The sequence below is a fragment of the Adiantum capillus-veneris genome, chromosome 10 (assembly GCF_014529385.1).
Source record: "Adiantum capillus-veneris isolate H3 chromosome 10, ASM1452938v2, whole genome shotgun sequence".
In the NCBI taxonomy this organism is placed as follows: Eukaryota; Viridiplantae; Streptophyta; class Polypodiopsida; order Polypodiales; family Pteridaceae; genus Adiantum; species Adiantum capillus-veneris.
In genome coordinates this window covers 142,167,234-142,183,833 of record NC_140940.1, presented here as the reverse complement: position 1 = coordinate 142,183,833, position 16,600 = coordinate 142,167,234, and the positions used below count along the sequence as shown (strand labels likewise).

The following is a 16,600-nucleotide window of genomic DNA, read 5'->3' as shown; positions in this document are numbered from 1 at the left end:
GATATTTTATTTATATTTTTTGAAAGGGAAGGAAAACGCGAACCCGTGGAGAGAGAGGATGTGTGCCGGCTTGTTGTGGGAACTTGTGGGTCGCTCCAGACAGAAAAACTCTCTCTCTCTCTCTCTCTCTCTCTCTCTCTCTCTCTCTCTCAATATGTGCAAGTGCGCAAGGCTGAGCAAGGGTGGATTGGGCAGAGGCGAAATAATGCAGAAGAGCAGGATATCGTGGGCTTGCAAGAGAGAGGTAGGCAGAGATCCGAGGCCATGGTCGGAGCAGGGCTGCGAAGAGGCACATGGGCATAGCAAGGCTGCAAGCCTAGGTGCAAGGGACGAACACACAAGGTAGGACAGCAGTTGTGCAGGGCAGGGCTTGGATGTAGCATCTCTCTCTCTCTCTCTCTCTCTCTCTCTCTCTCTCTCTCTCTCATACACGTCCAGGCCATCGAAGACCAGACTGGGCGTCTATTGAAGGGAAGAGCAAGTCGGTATAGGAAATTTTTTAATGTCGAGATCGACTCACTCTGCAAGGGTGGGGAGCATCACAAGTGAGCACGCAGGGAACTGCGTGTTGGTGCTAGTGGTTTGGGTCGGCAACTGCATGCCTGTGTGATGGTCGCGAGCAGAGTTGAAATCTCCATGGCATCTCGTTCTGGGGGAGGGTTGGGTGACGTAGCATGGGACTTTTGCCTCTGGGCTCTCGTTGCAGAACGAATCTTTGCTCCTAATTAATTAATGAAAGTCTAATTAATTAATGAAAGTGTAATGGACCCAGGCCCCCATATAGCAAAACAGCTCAATCGAGGGTGCAAGTGGAGGGGTCTGTGAGTGTCACAAATAAGAAATGTTGGTGGTGTCAGTTGTTTTGTAAGTGTCTTTCAAAGTGCTTGGGTTAAGTCAATAGAGAAACCATTTTGGATCAAGCATTCATTAGTTAGCTAGTGAATTTGACTAGTGCAAACCAAACATTCTCCCAATTTATCTATACCTGGGGATTGTAATTGGGAGATTTGCTCGGATCATAGACTGGAAAACCTTGTGAATAGCAAGGGTTGCATGGCTTGCACTGCATCCATGTTAAGTGGCTACCGGTGTCGACAATCAATAGTACGGCTTGAGAGTTGGAGTCAGATCCTCCACTCAACTCAACGTAGTACTCGGATACGGCACCACTGTGAGAATACCCTGTTGAGATCTGCAAAACAAGTACGATGACTTCACCACATTACTCTTGCCATATTCAATCCATGTTTCTTCATCACACTTCCCATACCTACAACACCAATTTCCCATATGTACAAGTTGAATGTATAGAGAATGGTCATGCAAGGCTTAGAGGGCTCCCCAATACACCCAAGGGATGAAGGACCCTTTTTCCTGCACAAAAGACTACCGGCTTTGGTGTTCTTTATGGGGAAAAGAACGGGTACAACCCGTTAAAATGGTGTTTGTTAAATGTGGGGGGTGGTTGAAGCACTCTCCAACTAAAATATGGTGGTTCACAGCTTGGTAGCCGTTAGCAACGCGATTTCCTTCCCAATGGCGCACACGTCACAAGAAGTTTTGGACAAATGCTCACAATAATTGCCACATTGTGACTTAACTCAACTTCAAGAGCTTCTGTGAGGGAGGCACCGCATACCTAGCTAAGTACGATGGGGGGCGGGGGACCGCCGGCCCAGTGGGGGGGCCGGCGGTCCCGTGCCCCCAATCGTACCTAGCTAGGTATGCGGTGCCTCTCGAGCAGAAGCTCATGATGTTATTCATGGTATGAAAAACACTGGAAAAGACTCCATTTTCCTACATGAGAAAATTTCTAAATCTTCTTGTGCATGCAGTATGGGGCAGGCAATAGCTGTTGTGTAGCACATCGTATTACAAGCCCACACGCACATGACAAGTGACTTTTGGAAAGATGAACGAAGTAGGTAAAAGGTGAAAGAAGAACCTACTTGACCCCCAGGCCAATAGTCCAAGGTGTGAGATGACGATTGGCTTGTCTTATTCCTCATGGCCTGTTTCTGCGCCCAGGACTCGGTAAGCCGTTTGATACGCAAGTTGGAGACGCAGACTTCGTCACAGTTGGGCGGGCGTGCAGGCGAGTGGGCGTCGTAGATGTGGCTCACCCACATCTTCATTCCACCTCCGGCTCCCCCTGCCCCTGTCTTGTTCGCCGACATGCCTGCACTGCGGCTGCTGCTGCTGCTCATCAGCCTCGCAGCCTCTCCAGCCCCATATTTCTCATTAGCTATTATGAGGTTGAGCACCATCACGGCGAATAAAATCTTCACCTGCAGTAGCCTGCAGAAGCTTAGCCATCCCAATCCCAATGGAGCCATAACAGCTCACAATATATGACGTATCCCCCTCTTTATACAGCCCTCCTGCCGCCTGCGCCTACTGTCGAATCTTCCGGATATCCCTATACGAAGGTGTATATTGTATTTGATGGCGTTAATGTTGTAGCAATTGCAGCGTACATTCCCTCGTCTTTTCCTCCTCGAATATCTATCTATTATGATTAGGTAAACGACAAGGTCGCCACAAGTTTTGGACACATTGTCACTTACCTCAACATCATGAGCTTCTGTCCTCGTCACTATATGGCACGTCTTTAGCCAGGGGGGACCTAGGGTTCAAATTTGGGGGGGCGAGACGGCTTTAATCTCAGCCATCAGATCATGCAGTGAACTGAGGGTCAACTAAGGGTGAACTCAAGGCAAAAATGGCGCCTCGAGTTCACTCCTAATTCACTATCCTCGCGGAGTGTGGGTCGAACCCAGGACATCTCGGTTGCCACACGAATGTCCTATCACCACGCTAACATGCGTTGATGTCCATGTTGGCATGGCACATGATCATACCCTAGTTTAGGTGCCCCTAGTTCACCCTTAGTTCACCCTTAGTTCACCCACACCTAATTTACTCGCCCCTAATTCACCCTTACTTCACCCCCAGTTCACCCCCCCACACCTAGTTAACCCCTAGTTCACTGCGTGATCCGACGACTAAGATTAAAGTCGCCTCGCGCTCCCAAATTTGGGCCCTAGATCCCCTCTGAGCCAGAGCCGTGCCATATAGTGATGAGGTTCTGTAAGGGAGGCACCGCATACCTAGCTAGGTACGATTGGGGATAGGGGACCGTCGGTCCGGTGGGGGGCGGTGGTCCCCTACCCCCAATTGTACCTAGCTAGGTATGTGGTGCCTCTCGAGCAAAAGCTCATGATGTCATACATGTATGAAAAACATTGAAAAAGACTCCATTTTCGTACATAGAATATTTCTAAATCTTCTTCTGGGTAGGACCCCCTCTTGGAAAATGAACTAGTCTTGCTTGGTGGGCCTAATTGTTGTGTGAAAAATGTGAATAATAGTTTAAGAAGTTCATGTGTGTAATGGATACTATGGGTAAATTGCTTGTTAAGTTTTTTCTAAACAAAATCTAAAATAAATATATAAGATTTTTTTCAAAACACATTTATGAAATCAAAACCTCATTTTTATGTAGAGCACACATGCAATCTCTCCATCAAAATAGAGCACTAACCTAATAAGTAATGTCTTCACTTGAACAACTCTGCACAATAAAAATCTCTCCTTTGGGAAGCTCTACGGATAACCATCTCTTAGCCTTTGTAACCATCTCTACACTTGCCAGTTTGAAAGTTTAAGGTTGCATATTGTGCATGCACCTTTGTAAAATTGTTTTTCTTTTTCTTTGCAGGTAATTGTGCTTAGTAGTGTAACAGAGCCGGAGGGGGGGGGGGGGGGGGGGGGGGGGGGGGTGGGGGGTGAGAGAGAGAGAGAGATCCTAGTTGCTACGCATCTCTTTGTTGCTTTTGTCAGAACAGTCGATGTTGGCTTCCAACTTTGTGCATATCCTTAGCTTACCCATTGTGTGTGCCCATCTAAAGTTTCTTTGTGGCCATGATAATTGAAAGATTGCATGACATTATGTAAATTAAGCAAGTCTCAAAGCTCTTGGTTATTTGATTTGAATGCATGGAAATGGCTTAGATCATCACAAGCTCTGTCTTCTAGGCTCAAAAAATTACAAAAGAACATTAGACTTAACGAGTAAAAATTCTTTGACGAAAAGGCTTCTCCAAGGGGAGAATAATGTCAGTCCAAGAGCCAAGACACACATGTAGTGCAGGGGATATTTAGCATGCCAAGGGACTATATTAGGCATGGTTGAGTGGAGAGTTGCATGTGCTAGTCCACACGTTCTCATAGCAAGTGGGAGTTACCTCTCTTATCCTCAGACCTTTAGAGATTGCAAGCAGGAGAAAGAGAGGAGCGGTCTCATTGACCATAAAGGTGATTGTGGAATTCTCTCTCTCTCTCTCTCTCTCCACCTGTTCTCTCACCTTGATAGCCTCCGCCAAGCAACTCCTCTACTTTTCCTGCACACCACTGCCATAGCACCACCCTAGCATCGATGCTCCACCGACCAACCCACCCCCTCCCCCCCCCCCAAACACACACATAGAGCCTCATTCTTGTATTCTTGCCTTGAAGTAATGCTTGCATGAGACATCATACAAAAGTCCCCATGCAACTCAACACATGTAGAGCTTGTGTGTGTGTGTGTGTGTGTGTGTGTGTGTGTGTGTGTGTGTGTGTGTGTGAGAGAGAGAGAGAGAGAGAGAGAGACGTCTAGATTGCAATTACAATTATGGCCCCCAATTCCTTTTCTAGAGTGGCATCCTTCACAGATCTAGCTATCCATTTGATCAGAACATGGGTCACTAGGAGGTTGAATGAAATCAAGAAGAACATCTTGATTTTCTATGTTGTTGTCTCTTTGCAACCATCTTGTGTAACCAATTGATATCCAAAATAGTGTATAGACTTTATTTATAGCTCACTAGAGTATTTTAAATGAGTTACCTCAACTAAGAGGTGTCTAAAGAATACCTCTTTTCACTTTCCATACAATAACATGCTGATATAACTCATCAGAAAAGATTAAGTCCTTTACTTGTTATCATTTCTCATCAGTAAGCAACCCCACCATAACAAGTGATCGAGGTTGAGAACCTGACCTAAACATGAAGGGACTAAATATAGTCGCAACATGCTTTGTCTCATGGTAAGAAAACTCTAACTAGAGAGATAACCTTTTGAATGGGATTGCTTTGTGCTAAGGTACGTGATTAGCATATAGTTTAGCACAGGATAAACACGTTGTAATCTACCTATCCGTCTCTAGATGAATGAGAGTATTGAGGTGTGTTTCCTAAACGTTTACATTCCTCCAACTAGGATCACAATTCCTTGCAACATTGGTGAGTAATGAACAACGAACTTGGTTAACTTTAGAGATTGGAACAGTGGATGAATAAATTGTACAACATTTAGTCAACTTATCCACAAGCATTCAAACTAAGCCATGCCCTCTGTTGGTGATTGGTAGACCCACAATTGATCTCATTGAGATATCGCACATATAGTGCGCTATACTTTAGAAGCTATCAATTTCATCAATTTTTATGTCGCTCCAAATCATTCTTTGGTCAACATTAGGGCCCATAACACCTAGTGTGCATGGATTTAACAAAAACTAATTCAAACCTGCATTTTCATGACTATCATTGTCAATGCCATGCTAAATACTTGGACCATAATAGAATGTGAAAATCACTCACACCTAGGTACCAAATAAAACATGTTCATTAATGGAACATAGATTTTCTACATATGTAAACAGCCATTCAATAGAGTTGCTTAACAATACCTGTAACAACAAATCTTACTAGGTATCATCCGATAATTGTTTTTCACTACAATTTTTCATCATACAACGTGCTCAAAATGGTCTATTAATGGATTTGACCAACACTTTAGGAGTTTGTTGCGACAAATAGTTGAAATAACGAGTGCGAATGTCAGTCCCACAAATTCATATTCTCCACATGTGGAATATGTCTCATATAAGGATGTGTACAAAAAAATGACATCCTTCAAGTACAAGATGTACTTGTGTGTCGAGGTAATTATAGACACTCACCGACATGAGTGGAAGGAACCCTCGTAAACTCTGCTCCACACTGGCTAAATCAAACTCCATGAGTTTCTAGACCAAATTGTAGCCTTGTGACTAACAACATGTGCCAAACGAAACTTAGCATATAGATTCATAGCTTCAAGGAGCAAAAATGTATGTGGTACACTATTGTCCCAAAATTATTTTCTCCTACATGACCTTATCATGTGTTTGAAGAGAAAAAATGATGAAATCATTTTAGCATATACATCCTACTTGGAAAACTCAATGAAAGAATATTTAGAAATAAAATGAAACCAAATCATATGAGTACTTGGAGGTTGAATGTAGCATCCACTTACCTACAGTCAAGTATACTATTCATTAGGAAGAGAATGGGGTCTAGGAGGGCATTTTTATTTGGCAGTTTAAGGGAGTCAAACCTTTAGTACTAAGAAAGCAATAGGCAACTTACGGCTAGTTTATTTGAATTCAAAATTTTCCCCCAAAATCAAATTTAAAATTTAGCAGGCAAAACCATATCATGTAACACATCTACAAAAAGTGCTTGGCATGTAGATTATAGATCAATAATATCCGCTCAAATTGGAGATCATATGTAGGAAGTTATGGAAGGCCAAAAATCATAAAGTTGTTCACCCCCTTTTTTGGGGGGAAAAGTGCATCCTTTGACCACTCTTACACCTCTCTTACACACCCACCATTCTTGCACACATGGCATGCGTCTATTTTTCAAAATGTTAATCACCTCCATAATCTCATGGCAAATAAAGAGGCCCTCCTAGAACCCATCCTCTTCCTAATGCAAGCCTAAAAGGTACATTAGCAAAAAAAACATCCTCAAACGACCTAGTATGTCGTTAACCAATTAAAAACTTAATGAAAGATTAGTCTAAACCAATGAATGTTTAACTGGTAACCATGGGTGTTGTCTTAACAACCCAACACCCTTGGTGAGATTCTACAATTTCAAACCCCTTGGTTAGATTCTACATGAAAAATGCTTAAACTAGCCATTAACGATGAACAAATTAGTTTAGTGTGTCCTATAGTGTCTGTAATCAGCTTGTGGATTTGAACTTATCCACTATGAAGAGATCAATCAATGACCATCAATACTTATGGAGTAATTTGGCATTAGTTGCATCATAACTCTAGAAGCACCACTTCTATAGCTACAATCAATGTTATAAATTAAACAACATATCCTCTCAAGTTGGAATCTTATGCACAATTGGATCTCAGAATAATCATACCTCAGTATGAACAGAACGAAAGGATTCCCAACACTCCAAAGAAGGTAGTCATCCTAGAATATCTGCTTTGAGGCTCTCTTAGTCTATTCATGTCATCCCATGAATTAGTTCTTCGATGCTGAGTCCATGCCTACTTGCTATCCACAAAAAAGCATCATCCATATTGGTTGCAACTTGTGCATAGAGTTAAGAGTGCCCGCCATTTTTGTCATATACAACAATCACAAGTAAATATACTAGCCTCAACTAGAGAACCCCTGTAACAACGTCAATTGGAGAAGTTTAGAATAAATTCATTGAAATAGATAAGGTGTGAGCTAAATTTTGTCTTAAAAATCATGCGAGTTCGTACATGTGGACATCATAGTTAGTGGAATCCTCTATGACTATGAGATGGATAAGGATGTCTCTGACAGAGTAGCTGTTGTTATAGAGGAAGCGTAAAAAATGATTAAGTGGAATGAATCCCACTTTACTGGCACGCCATGCATGCATTTTAAAAAAAATGAAGTGATAAGCCCTTCCTCTTTCTTTGGATTCACTATTGACTTCCACTGCCTCTTAAGTTTGGGCACCATATTCATCAACTGTTCAAAAGTACAATCTACTTTCCTCCCAATAATCAGGTCTTTTCTTAAACTGTAAGTTGTTTGGCCTTCTACAAGAGATAAATTTGCTACTTCAAACCGTCTACGAGGTCTTCTCTTTCTCTTAACTTTGGCATCTTCACCCTCTTTCTCTTTCCCTTTCTTCTTACTGGGACCTAGAGCAGCATAGCCTTCCCTCTCTTTTACCCATGGGCATCATGTATGCTTCTTTCCTTTCAATTCGCACAATACCCACATCACTACCAGAGGTTGAGGCTTGATTTTCCTGTTCAATACTTTGATCTCCCTATATATCCAATGCATAATCATTATCCCTGTTAGGAATCTACTGAGGAACTGGAAAAATATCACCTTCCATTCTTATTGGCCTTGGAAAATGAGTGCTGATGTGACCAAGCTCACCACAATTATAACAGGTAGGGATGAACCTCCTTTGTGGCTCAAAGACACCTTGTCCCACAATCCCCTCAGGTTGAGCTTCATATGGCTTGTTGGGGGCAATCGTAGCATAGCCTAATCAACCCGAGACCAGTAAAATTATCAATCCTAGGATCGACAACCCGGCTAGGGCATGGAAGCACGAGAATTGTATATATCAAATGAGAGGATTCAAGAGTATTCTCATCCAATGGAGTAGAGGTTAGCCCCCATGAATCACTAACTCTAATCACATCATCAATCAAGCATCACCTACTATACACATTAAGTCCACCAAAGTCTGACTTACCATAGACTAGAATCTCTAAGCACACTCTTGATAAGCACACACTAATTTCATTGGTGTTGGACTCTCCAATCACCACATGCCAATCAAGGCACTTCATCAAAATTTATACACACAAGGTGAATGGTGCTAGAGTTTCATAAAACCCATCCACACACAAGCAAACAATAGGGCACATATGGGTGAAAGCATGAATAGGTGGAAAGCTATATATGTGATATAATTAAATAGCATAGCATGACATTGGGGGTGTGGTCACTGGTGCCATATTTCAGACGTCCAAATTTATATTCTAAAAAATGTTTTACTAAAAAATTCAGCCTTCATACACCCACTTTGTTTCATGAGTAGTTGGCAGTTTCAAACACCGTGCCCCCCGACCCCCCGCCTCTCTCTCTCTCTCTCGCGCGTGCGTGCTCAAGGTCTACTGTGCTTAGAGCTTCTACTGTGCAAGCTTGGCTGCTTCAAGGACGATTACAGTAACTGCCCTCTTCTCTTCGAGGTATGTCTCTCCCATTGAACATGTACACTCTCTACTGCTTGAGCACGCGCGCCCCACCTAGGATCATTTAGCTACATTAAGATGCATTTGGAGCTGCATGAGTGCCACACCTTGCTCATTTGCAACAAGAGGTGAGCTCCCGAGGTAATTTGCTAGTCCACAAGATGCATGCAATCTTGGGGCAAATCCCATAGCACATCACCTTGAATGCCCTGCTTACAAGAGCAGGCCCATGAAGTTCTTGTTTCTTTTTAGCAGGGATGATAAGCGAGGGCACACCACGTCTCATGAGTTCATTGGATGATGTGCAGGTATATCACTTGAGACTGCATCATGGCACCTTCCTCAAAGCATCCGATTCAAGCAAGCAGCAGTCTAGTTAGGAACATTGAACCACCTCTGCATACGAAGTTTTGTCGTCTTGCCGAGGAATTTCATATGGAGCGTGAATTGCCATTGGAGGGAGTTGATCCGCGTAGCTTGACAGGAAACAATGACATCTCTGAGGAGGACTGGGAAGCTGTCTTTATATGCCCAAAGCCTGTTCCGGGTAGCCAGAAGAAAGTGAAGGCATACCGTGCTCGGTCGGAGTTCTTACAAAATCTTGTGTGGAGACACTGGGATGTCTACCAGGAGGGTCCCTTCATGTATGAAGTAGGGACTCAATTTGAAAAGGCCTTTGCATTGGAAAACTGCAGTGAATCTGGCAAACATCAAATTTCTTGGGCTATCTTTGCAGAGAGGGCAATGAGAGCCTCAGAAGAAAGAAACAACTTGCAAAACAAGATCAAGAGGTGGGAAGAGCAGATGAGTGGTAGAGGGAGAGGTTCCAAAACCATTGCTGCCTCTACCAGATCATCATTGAAAATAGAAGGTACGTCTGTACCATTGTCAAGCGTGCCTACAGGAGGATGCCTGGTACAATTGGCAGAGGAGGATAGCAGGGCACTTGCAGAAATGAAGAATATTGCAGAGGGCAGATTGCAAGACTATAAGTGAAGACTTGAGGGTGCAAAGAAGCAGGTAGAGGATCAAGTCAGAGAATTGCATAGGGCTGAGGGTGCTCAAAGCTCAAACACTTTTGCCATAAAGTTGCAAACGGAGATTGATTGCGTGCAAGACCCTGTAGCTCGACAATGCCTGATTGATTTGATTGGGCAGTTCTCGAGTACTACTAGAGAGAACGTTGCTGAATTAGAAGCCAATGTGGCTAAAGCAAAGGTGCATACCCTCCTACATGTGCTTCACTTTGTTTTGGAGTATGTGGTTCACTTCCATGTGGTTATGTGGTTAGAGTGTTATGGATTGTATGGTTATGTACTGTATGAGCATATTCTATTTCTGCTATGTGCTATATAGCAAAAAATATGTGCTATATGGCCACAACATAGCCATCATCTTCATGGAGTGGGTGGTTATATGCTATGTGCTATGTGCTATATGGTCACAACATAGCCATCATCTTCATGGAGTGGGTGGTTATATGCTATGTGTGGTTATGTGTTATGTGCTTTATAGTTCAATCTAGGTGCATCATGTTCACAATAGTACCCTCATCTATTTGGAATGTGTGTGATTCTATGCTATGTGCTTTGTGTGGTTATGTGCTATGTGATACGTAGCACAATGGACATGTGTAATATGTGCTATATAGTATACCTGTATGCTATATGCTCACAATATAGCCCTGAAGTGTGTGTTAAATATTGATATGTGCTACATAGCACAATCCTTTTATGTGCTATGTGCTAAATAGCAAATTTTGTGTGTTATATGTTCACAATATAGCCCTGGAGTGTGTGGAATAATGAATTGTGCTATATAGCACAATCTCTATTTTTGCTATGTGCTACATAGCACATCACTAATTGTGATATGTGCTACATAGCACAATATTTGTGCTATATGCTATGTGTTATGTCTCATATAGCCCACTGCATATCATATACCCAACAAGCTTGTGCTATATAGCAGATATAGCACAAGCTATGTCTCATATAGCCCACTGCATATCATATACCCAACAAGCTTGTGCTATATAGCATATATAGAGAAAATGTTTGGTCTATATCTAGTATTTTAAAAAGTCTCTCTGATATGATCTACAGTGCATACTCTATGTAGCACTTATAACACATTATACTTGGACTGTGCTATGTGCTATGTGCTATGTGCTATGTGCTATATAGCACAGTGCATATCATATACCACATCAAGCTTGTGTTTATAGCATATAGAGTAAGTGCTTGTCTTATATGTGGTATTGCAAATAAGGGATAAGATTCATGCTGCATATTCTTTTCAGAAATCTGCTTTTGTTGGGTTATTGAGACTTAAATTAGATGTGTTGTCTTCTTTGTTTCACAGGCACTACTTGCAGAAGTAGAGACCAACATAGCACAGGAATCAGAGCACTTTAAATTTTGTGTTACCATGGAGAGGACTTCACATAATGTTGGAGCCAGTTTGATGAAGCCTTTTCCTCCTGTGGATTTTAAGCAGAGCATTAGCGAGGTGGCACTTAATGGGTTCTACCATTGTGTAGGATGTGGATTCCCGTTCGATGCCAAAAGCTTGGATGTATTCTCCCTGCCTTGCACCCATGTGTACCATATGCTATGCTTCGTGCATGTATGTAGGGACTATGGCTATTGTGTTGCACTAGATTGCAACATGTCTGTTCCCCCTAGAGCTAAGCATATGATTGGTCTGAAGGTGAAGAGTGAGATGAAAGAATCAAGTGCAGGTAGTCACTGTGTCACTACTATTGCAGGCCCACTTTCCATTGGTAGTTTAAACTCTTGTATTTAATGAAATCATTTGCAGGTACAGACATTGCAGCAGAGACCTGTATACAAGAATCATTGAGGACAAAAACAGAGAGAGTCTCTACGCAGGCCACTGGTAGGTACCAAAATCAGTATTTATGTGTGTATTTTGGGATACTCCGAGTGAGACTTTGTAAATAGATTTCTTTGTAGAACAATCATCGCATGCTTGCTCCAACAAGACGATGCATTCCACAAGGAAGAATGGCCTGATTACCCCAGGAATGCAGCCAGGCCTTGAAGCGGAGTCTACCCGCGGGATGCAGCCATCCCTTGAAGCGGAGTCTACCGTAGGGGATGTAGTACGTGGAGTAGTTGAAGACATCTTGATGGCAAAGTCTTTTGCAGTCAAATCACCTAGGCAACAACTAACTCCAAGAAGGCTATTGCGTTCTCCGTTGAGTGCCAAAGCATCACCAAGTGTGGACACTAGAGATGATGCATCAGATGAGGCAGTTGCAGATGCGGTGAAAGCAACACCCCCTCCAGCGGGGAAGAAGCCAACACCAAAGCGCAAGAAATCGACTCCCAAGAACTTAGGTGGAAGTCCCACAATGGATATACCTCTTGATTCATTTAGGAAGAGAAAGAAACCAAATTCAAAGCAATGAGTGTGTTTTTTTTGTAACTTCATGCAATTAGAAGATGTCTTTAGAAGGCGTGTGCAATCCATTGCACCCCTATTGTATCCATGCTCATTGATGAATCAAGTGTTGGAATTTATTAGTGACATGTATCTTAATTCTTTGCATCGAGTAGGTGCAAACTATTTGATTTATTTTCTGTACATGTTTAGTAATATGTTTCTACTTTCTCTTGTCGTAGATAATCAAGAAGATGAAAAAAGAGGAACTTGCATGAGACGCACTCGCTCTTCAGGGTTTCTAGATGAGGGGTCTGTAGGTTCACTGACTCAATCTTATCCTGTGAAGAATCCAAGAAGGGGTGCTACAGCTTCCAGGGGGGTTACAGGAAAAAAAAAAGTGTCTTTTGATACAGTTGAGGGGTCTGTAGGTTCACTAGCTCAGTCTTATCCTGTGAAGAATCCAAGAGGGGGTGCTACAGCTTCCAGGGGGGTTACAGGAAAAAAAAAGAGTCTTTTGATACAGTTGATCCCTGCACACCTACTAGTACTGCTGAATTTGTTCCAAATGTGCCTAATGCAGTTGATGTGCAGGTTGTGCATGATGATGTGCATACAGATGTTGACCGTGCTAAACTTGAAAAGGGTACATTACCCACCCCCACCACAGTTGAATCCGGCACAGATGCCATTGATGATGCTATGGTAGTCGATGCCTGCACAGATGCCATTGCTGATGCTACGCTAGTTGAGGCCTACACAAATGACATTGTGGATGCTATAGAAGTTGATGCTCGCAAAGATTCTGCTGATGATGGCAATGTTAATGATGGTGGAACAGAAAGTATTGTTCATGTTGTCATAGATACCCTTCTTGATGCAGTTGTGGCTATGGGTACAGATGCCACTGTTGAATCTGGCACAGATGCCATTGATGATGCTACCACAGTTGATGCCTGCACAGATGCCATTGTTGATGCTACGGTAGTTGATGCCAGCACAAATGACATTGTGGATGCTATGGAAGTTGATGCTCGCACAGATGCTGTTGCTGATGGAAATGTTAATGATGGTGGAACAGAAAGTATTGTTCATGCTGTCATAGATGCCCTTCTTGATGCAGTTGTGGCTATGGGTACAGATGCCACTGTTGAATCTAGCACAAATGCCATTGATGATGCTACCATAGTTGATGCCTGCACAGATGCCATTGTTGATGCTACGGTAGTTGATGCCTGCAAAAATGACATTGTGGATGCTATGAAAGTTGATGCTAGCACAGATGCTGCTACTGATGGCAATGTTAATGATGGTGGAACAGAAAGTATTGTTCATGCTATCATGGATGCCCTTCTTGATGCAGTTGTGCCTACGGGTACAGATGCCACTGTTGAGGATACCATAGGCATGGGTGAGGAGGTCCTCATTGAGAGAGAAGATGGAACACGTGAGGCAGTGGGTGCAAGTGATGTCATAGCTCAAGCCCAGGTGGTCTGTCCAAGTGATGCAGTTGATGACATTGTTGATGCAGAGGAGACAAAGGGTACAGATGCCGCTGTTGAAGATATGGGAGGCTTGGGTAAGGAGGACCTCACTAAGAGAGTACCTGGAATAGGCTCAGCAGTGGGTAACGATGATGTCGTGGCTTCTGCCGACACAGTTGAGGCATACGACAGAGCAGTTCAATCGGGAGAGGCAATGGGAGAAGTTCTTGTGGCTGCTACGGACATGAAAGAGTAAAATACACATAATACAACTGAGGCATGTATAGAGAAAAACAATGAGGCAGGGAAAGGCGCAGAGGTGCCCACTGATAGAGCAGCTCAATCGGGAGAGGCAATGGGAGAACATTTCATGGCTGCTGTGGACACGAAAGAGGCAGTTGCACATGATACTAATGAGTCTTGTATAGATCCCACTGTTGGGAATACCAAAGGTAAAAGTCTAGAGGTCCCTATGGGTCAAGCGGCTGCTACAGATACAGATGAGGCAGGTACAAAGAATGCTGATAAAGAGGCCAAAAAAGGACATGAATATGAGAGGCAAGAGAGGCCGTGTCTTCTGGTAATGCCAGTACAAATTGTTGCACTGCCTCTTGCGTCTTTTGAGGACAAGAAGAGAAGGGACAATTTATGCATCATACTGGATGTGAATGGGCTTCTCATAAGGAGGTATAAGGTCTCCTTCTACAAAGGAATAGCGAGAAGCAGTATTCCTGATTGGGCAAGATCAAGGTATCAGGTAGTCACTGCGCCAAATGCTACAGGAAATATGCAATTTGAATATGTGGTCAGGCCCAATGCATCAATCTTTTTGCATGCACTGCTGCAAAGAGCACAAGTTGCACTATGGAGCTACATGACCCAGGACAATCTAGCACTTGATTTGAGTGCATGCTTTCCTAGGCTGAACAAACAGCATTTCCTCGATATTATCAGTCAAGAGGGGTGTAGAGAGGCGAGCTTCAATCTAAATGAAGTTCCTGGGAACCCTCCATGTAGAGATAACGCAAAGCCCATATTTTTCAAGTGTTTGAAAGACTTTTGGAAGCACCATCCTAAGTTCAACACTCCCGGGACTTGTGTCTGTCCTACTTCATTTGAACCAGCAGATATTTGTCAGTCCCCAATTTACCTGGTTAGCACATTGTTCCCTTGGTTAGTCAAGTGGACAGTCTCACCCAGCCCTAATGCTTATGCAAAGATGAACCAGTTTGAAAATCCTTCGGACAGTGTGTCTGCTCGTGTCATCAGCCACTATAGAAGTCAACGAGAAGTATGTAAGGAAGGTTGATTGTGGTTATGGAATCATGTATACAACATTTTGTGCACTGAATGTACTTGCGATTACTATACAAAAAATTGACATGTTCAAAGTTCTCTAAACTTAATGATTGAATGATGTAATTTTATTTTGGTGATATGATGTAATTTTATTTTGCTGATATGATGTTGTCATACTCTGATAGACTCCTGCTACATGGCACACATAATAGCATAGATAGGACCATCGGGCTATTATTACACATAGTTATGCTATATAACACTCATACTGCAAGAAATACTATGACATAATAGCATAGATAGGGAGATTGGCCTCTTATTACACACACTTACGCTATATGGCACATATAGTGCTCTCAATATGTAATATAGCTCTTTCACATACCACACATCATATCATAGACAGGAACATTGTGCTATGTGATACACACACTTTTACTGTATAGCACACATGTTGTTATCTTACTACAATAGAGTCCTTTTATAGCATAGACAGGGACATTGGGCTATTATTACACACACTTGTACAATATAGCACACATAATAGCGCAGGTAGAGACAATGGACTATCTTGACACATTACTTGGCTACATATCACATATAGTAGCATGTACACAACTCCATAACACCCAATGGGTAGCTATTCATAAGAGTGAGATGATTGTAAGAATGAGACATGTTTACCTGAAATTCATCAAGAAAGTGAATGGGATGCTCTTGATAATGTTTTCTTCCCAATCGTTTCTGACAAATATCTTGGCTAAATTTTTTCAAGGTACAACATGTTCACAATAGTAACCTCATTATCTGAAATGTGTGTGATTCTATGCTCTGTGTGGTTGTGTGCTATGTGATGCATAGCACAATGGACATGTGTAAGGAGGTACTGAATGGTGAAGGCTATATAGAACATAATATAAGCCTGTTAAATAGGTATCATGCTGCTTCATAGGGCATGGCATTGTAAATGGTTTCATGTAGTTCCGGAGATAAATAATATGTCTTTGAGGTAGCATCTACCAAAGGCATGTCAAACTTGATTGCCCGAACAAGGTGAGAGTACAGGTTAGTAACTCCCCTATCATCAAGTAGAGTGTAGTGATTTGGGTCCCCCTCTTGCTGTTGATAATAACACCCTGTGACAACATAATTGTTTTTATCACATTTGTTTTTCCACTTATCTCTTAAGATGCAATCTGTCATCCACTTTCTCTTTGTACATCTCAAAAGAAAGAACTCTACACCTTCTGCATTGCCAGCGTCTGCATTGACTGCAAAGTTATCACCTTCAATGAGATACTCACTCAGC

General features: G+C 42.5%; 1 protein-coding gene across 1 annotated transcript; it reads right to left on the bottom strand.

Annotated features, from left to right (window-relative positions):
* Positions 1 to 574: 574 nt before the first annotated feature.
* LOC147449762 (uncharacterized) lies at positions 575 to 2,336 on the bottom strand. The gene is made up of 3 exons (XM_086521626.1): positions 1,950 to 2,336; positions 986 to 1,192; positions 575 to 721 (listed from the first exon to the last, which is right to left on the bottom strand). The coding sequence occupies exons 1-3, from the start codon at positions 2,334 to 2,336 to the stop codon at positions 575 to 577; spliced, it is 741 nt and encodes a 246-aa protein (XP_086377752.1).
* Between the last annotated feature and the right edge of the window lie 14,264 nt (positions 2,337 to 16,600).

Excerpts from the sequence above, each read along its gene's own strand:
- LOC147449762 (XM_086521626.1), bottom strand. The coding sequence starts at position 2,336 with ATGGCTCCATTGGGATTGGGATGGCTAAGCTTCTGCAGGCTACTGCAG. Across the intron at positions 1,193-1,949 it reads ACTATTGGCCTGGGGGTCAA|ATCTCAACAGGGTATTCTCA; the intron begins GTAGGTTCTTCT and ends CTTGTTTTGCAG. Across the intron at positions 722-985 it reads CTCCCAATTACAATCCCCAG|GAGCAAAGATTCGTTCTGCA; the intron begins GTATAGATAAAT and ends TTAATTAATTAG.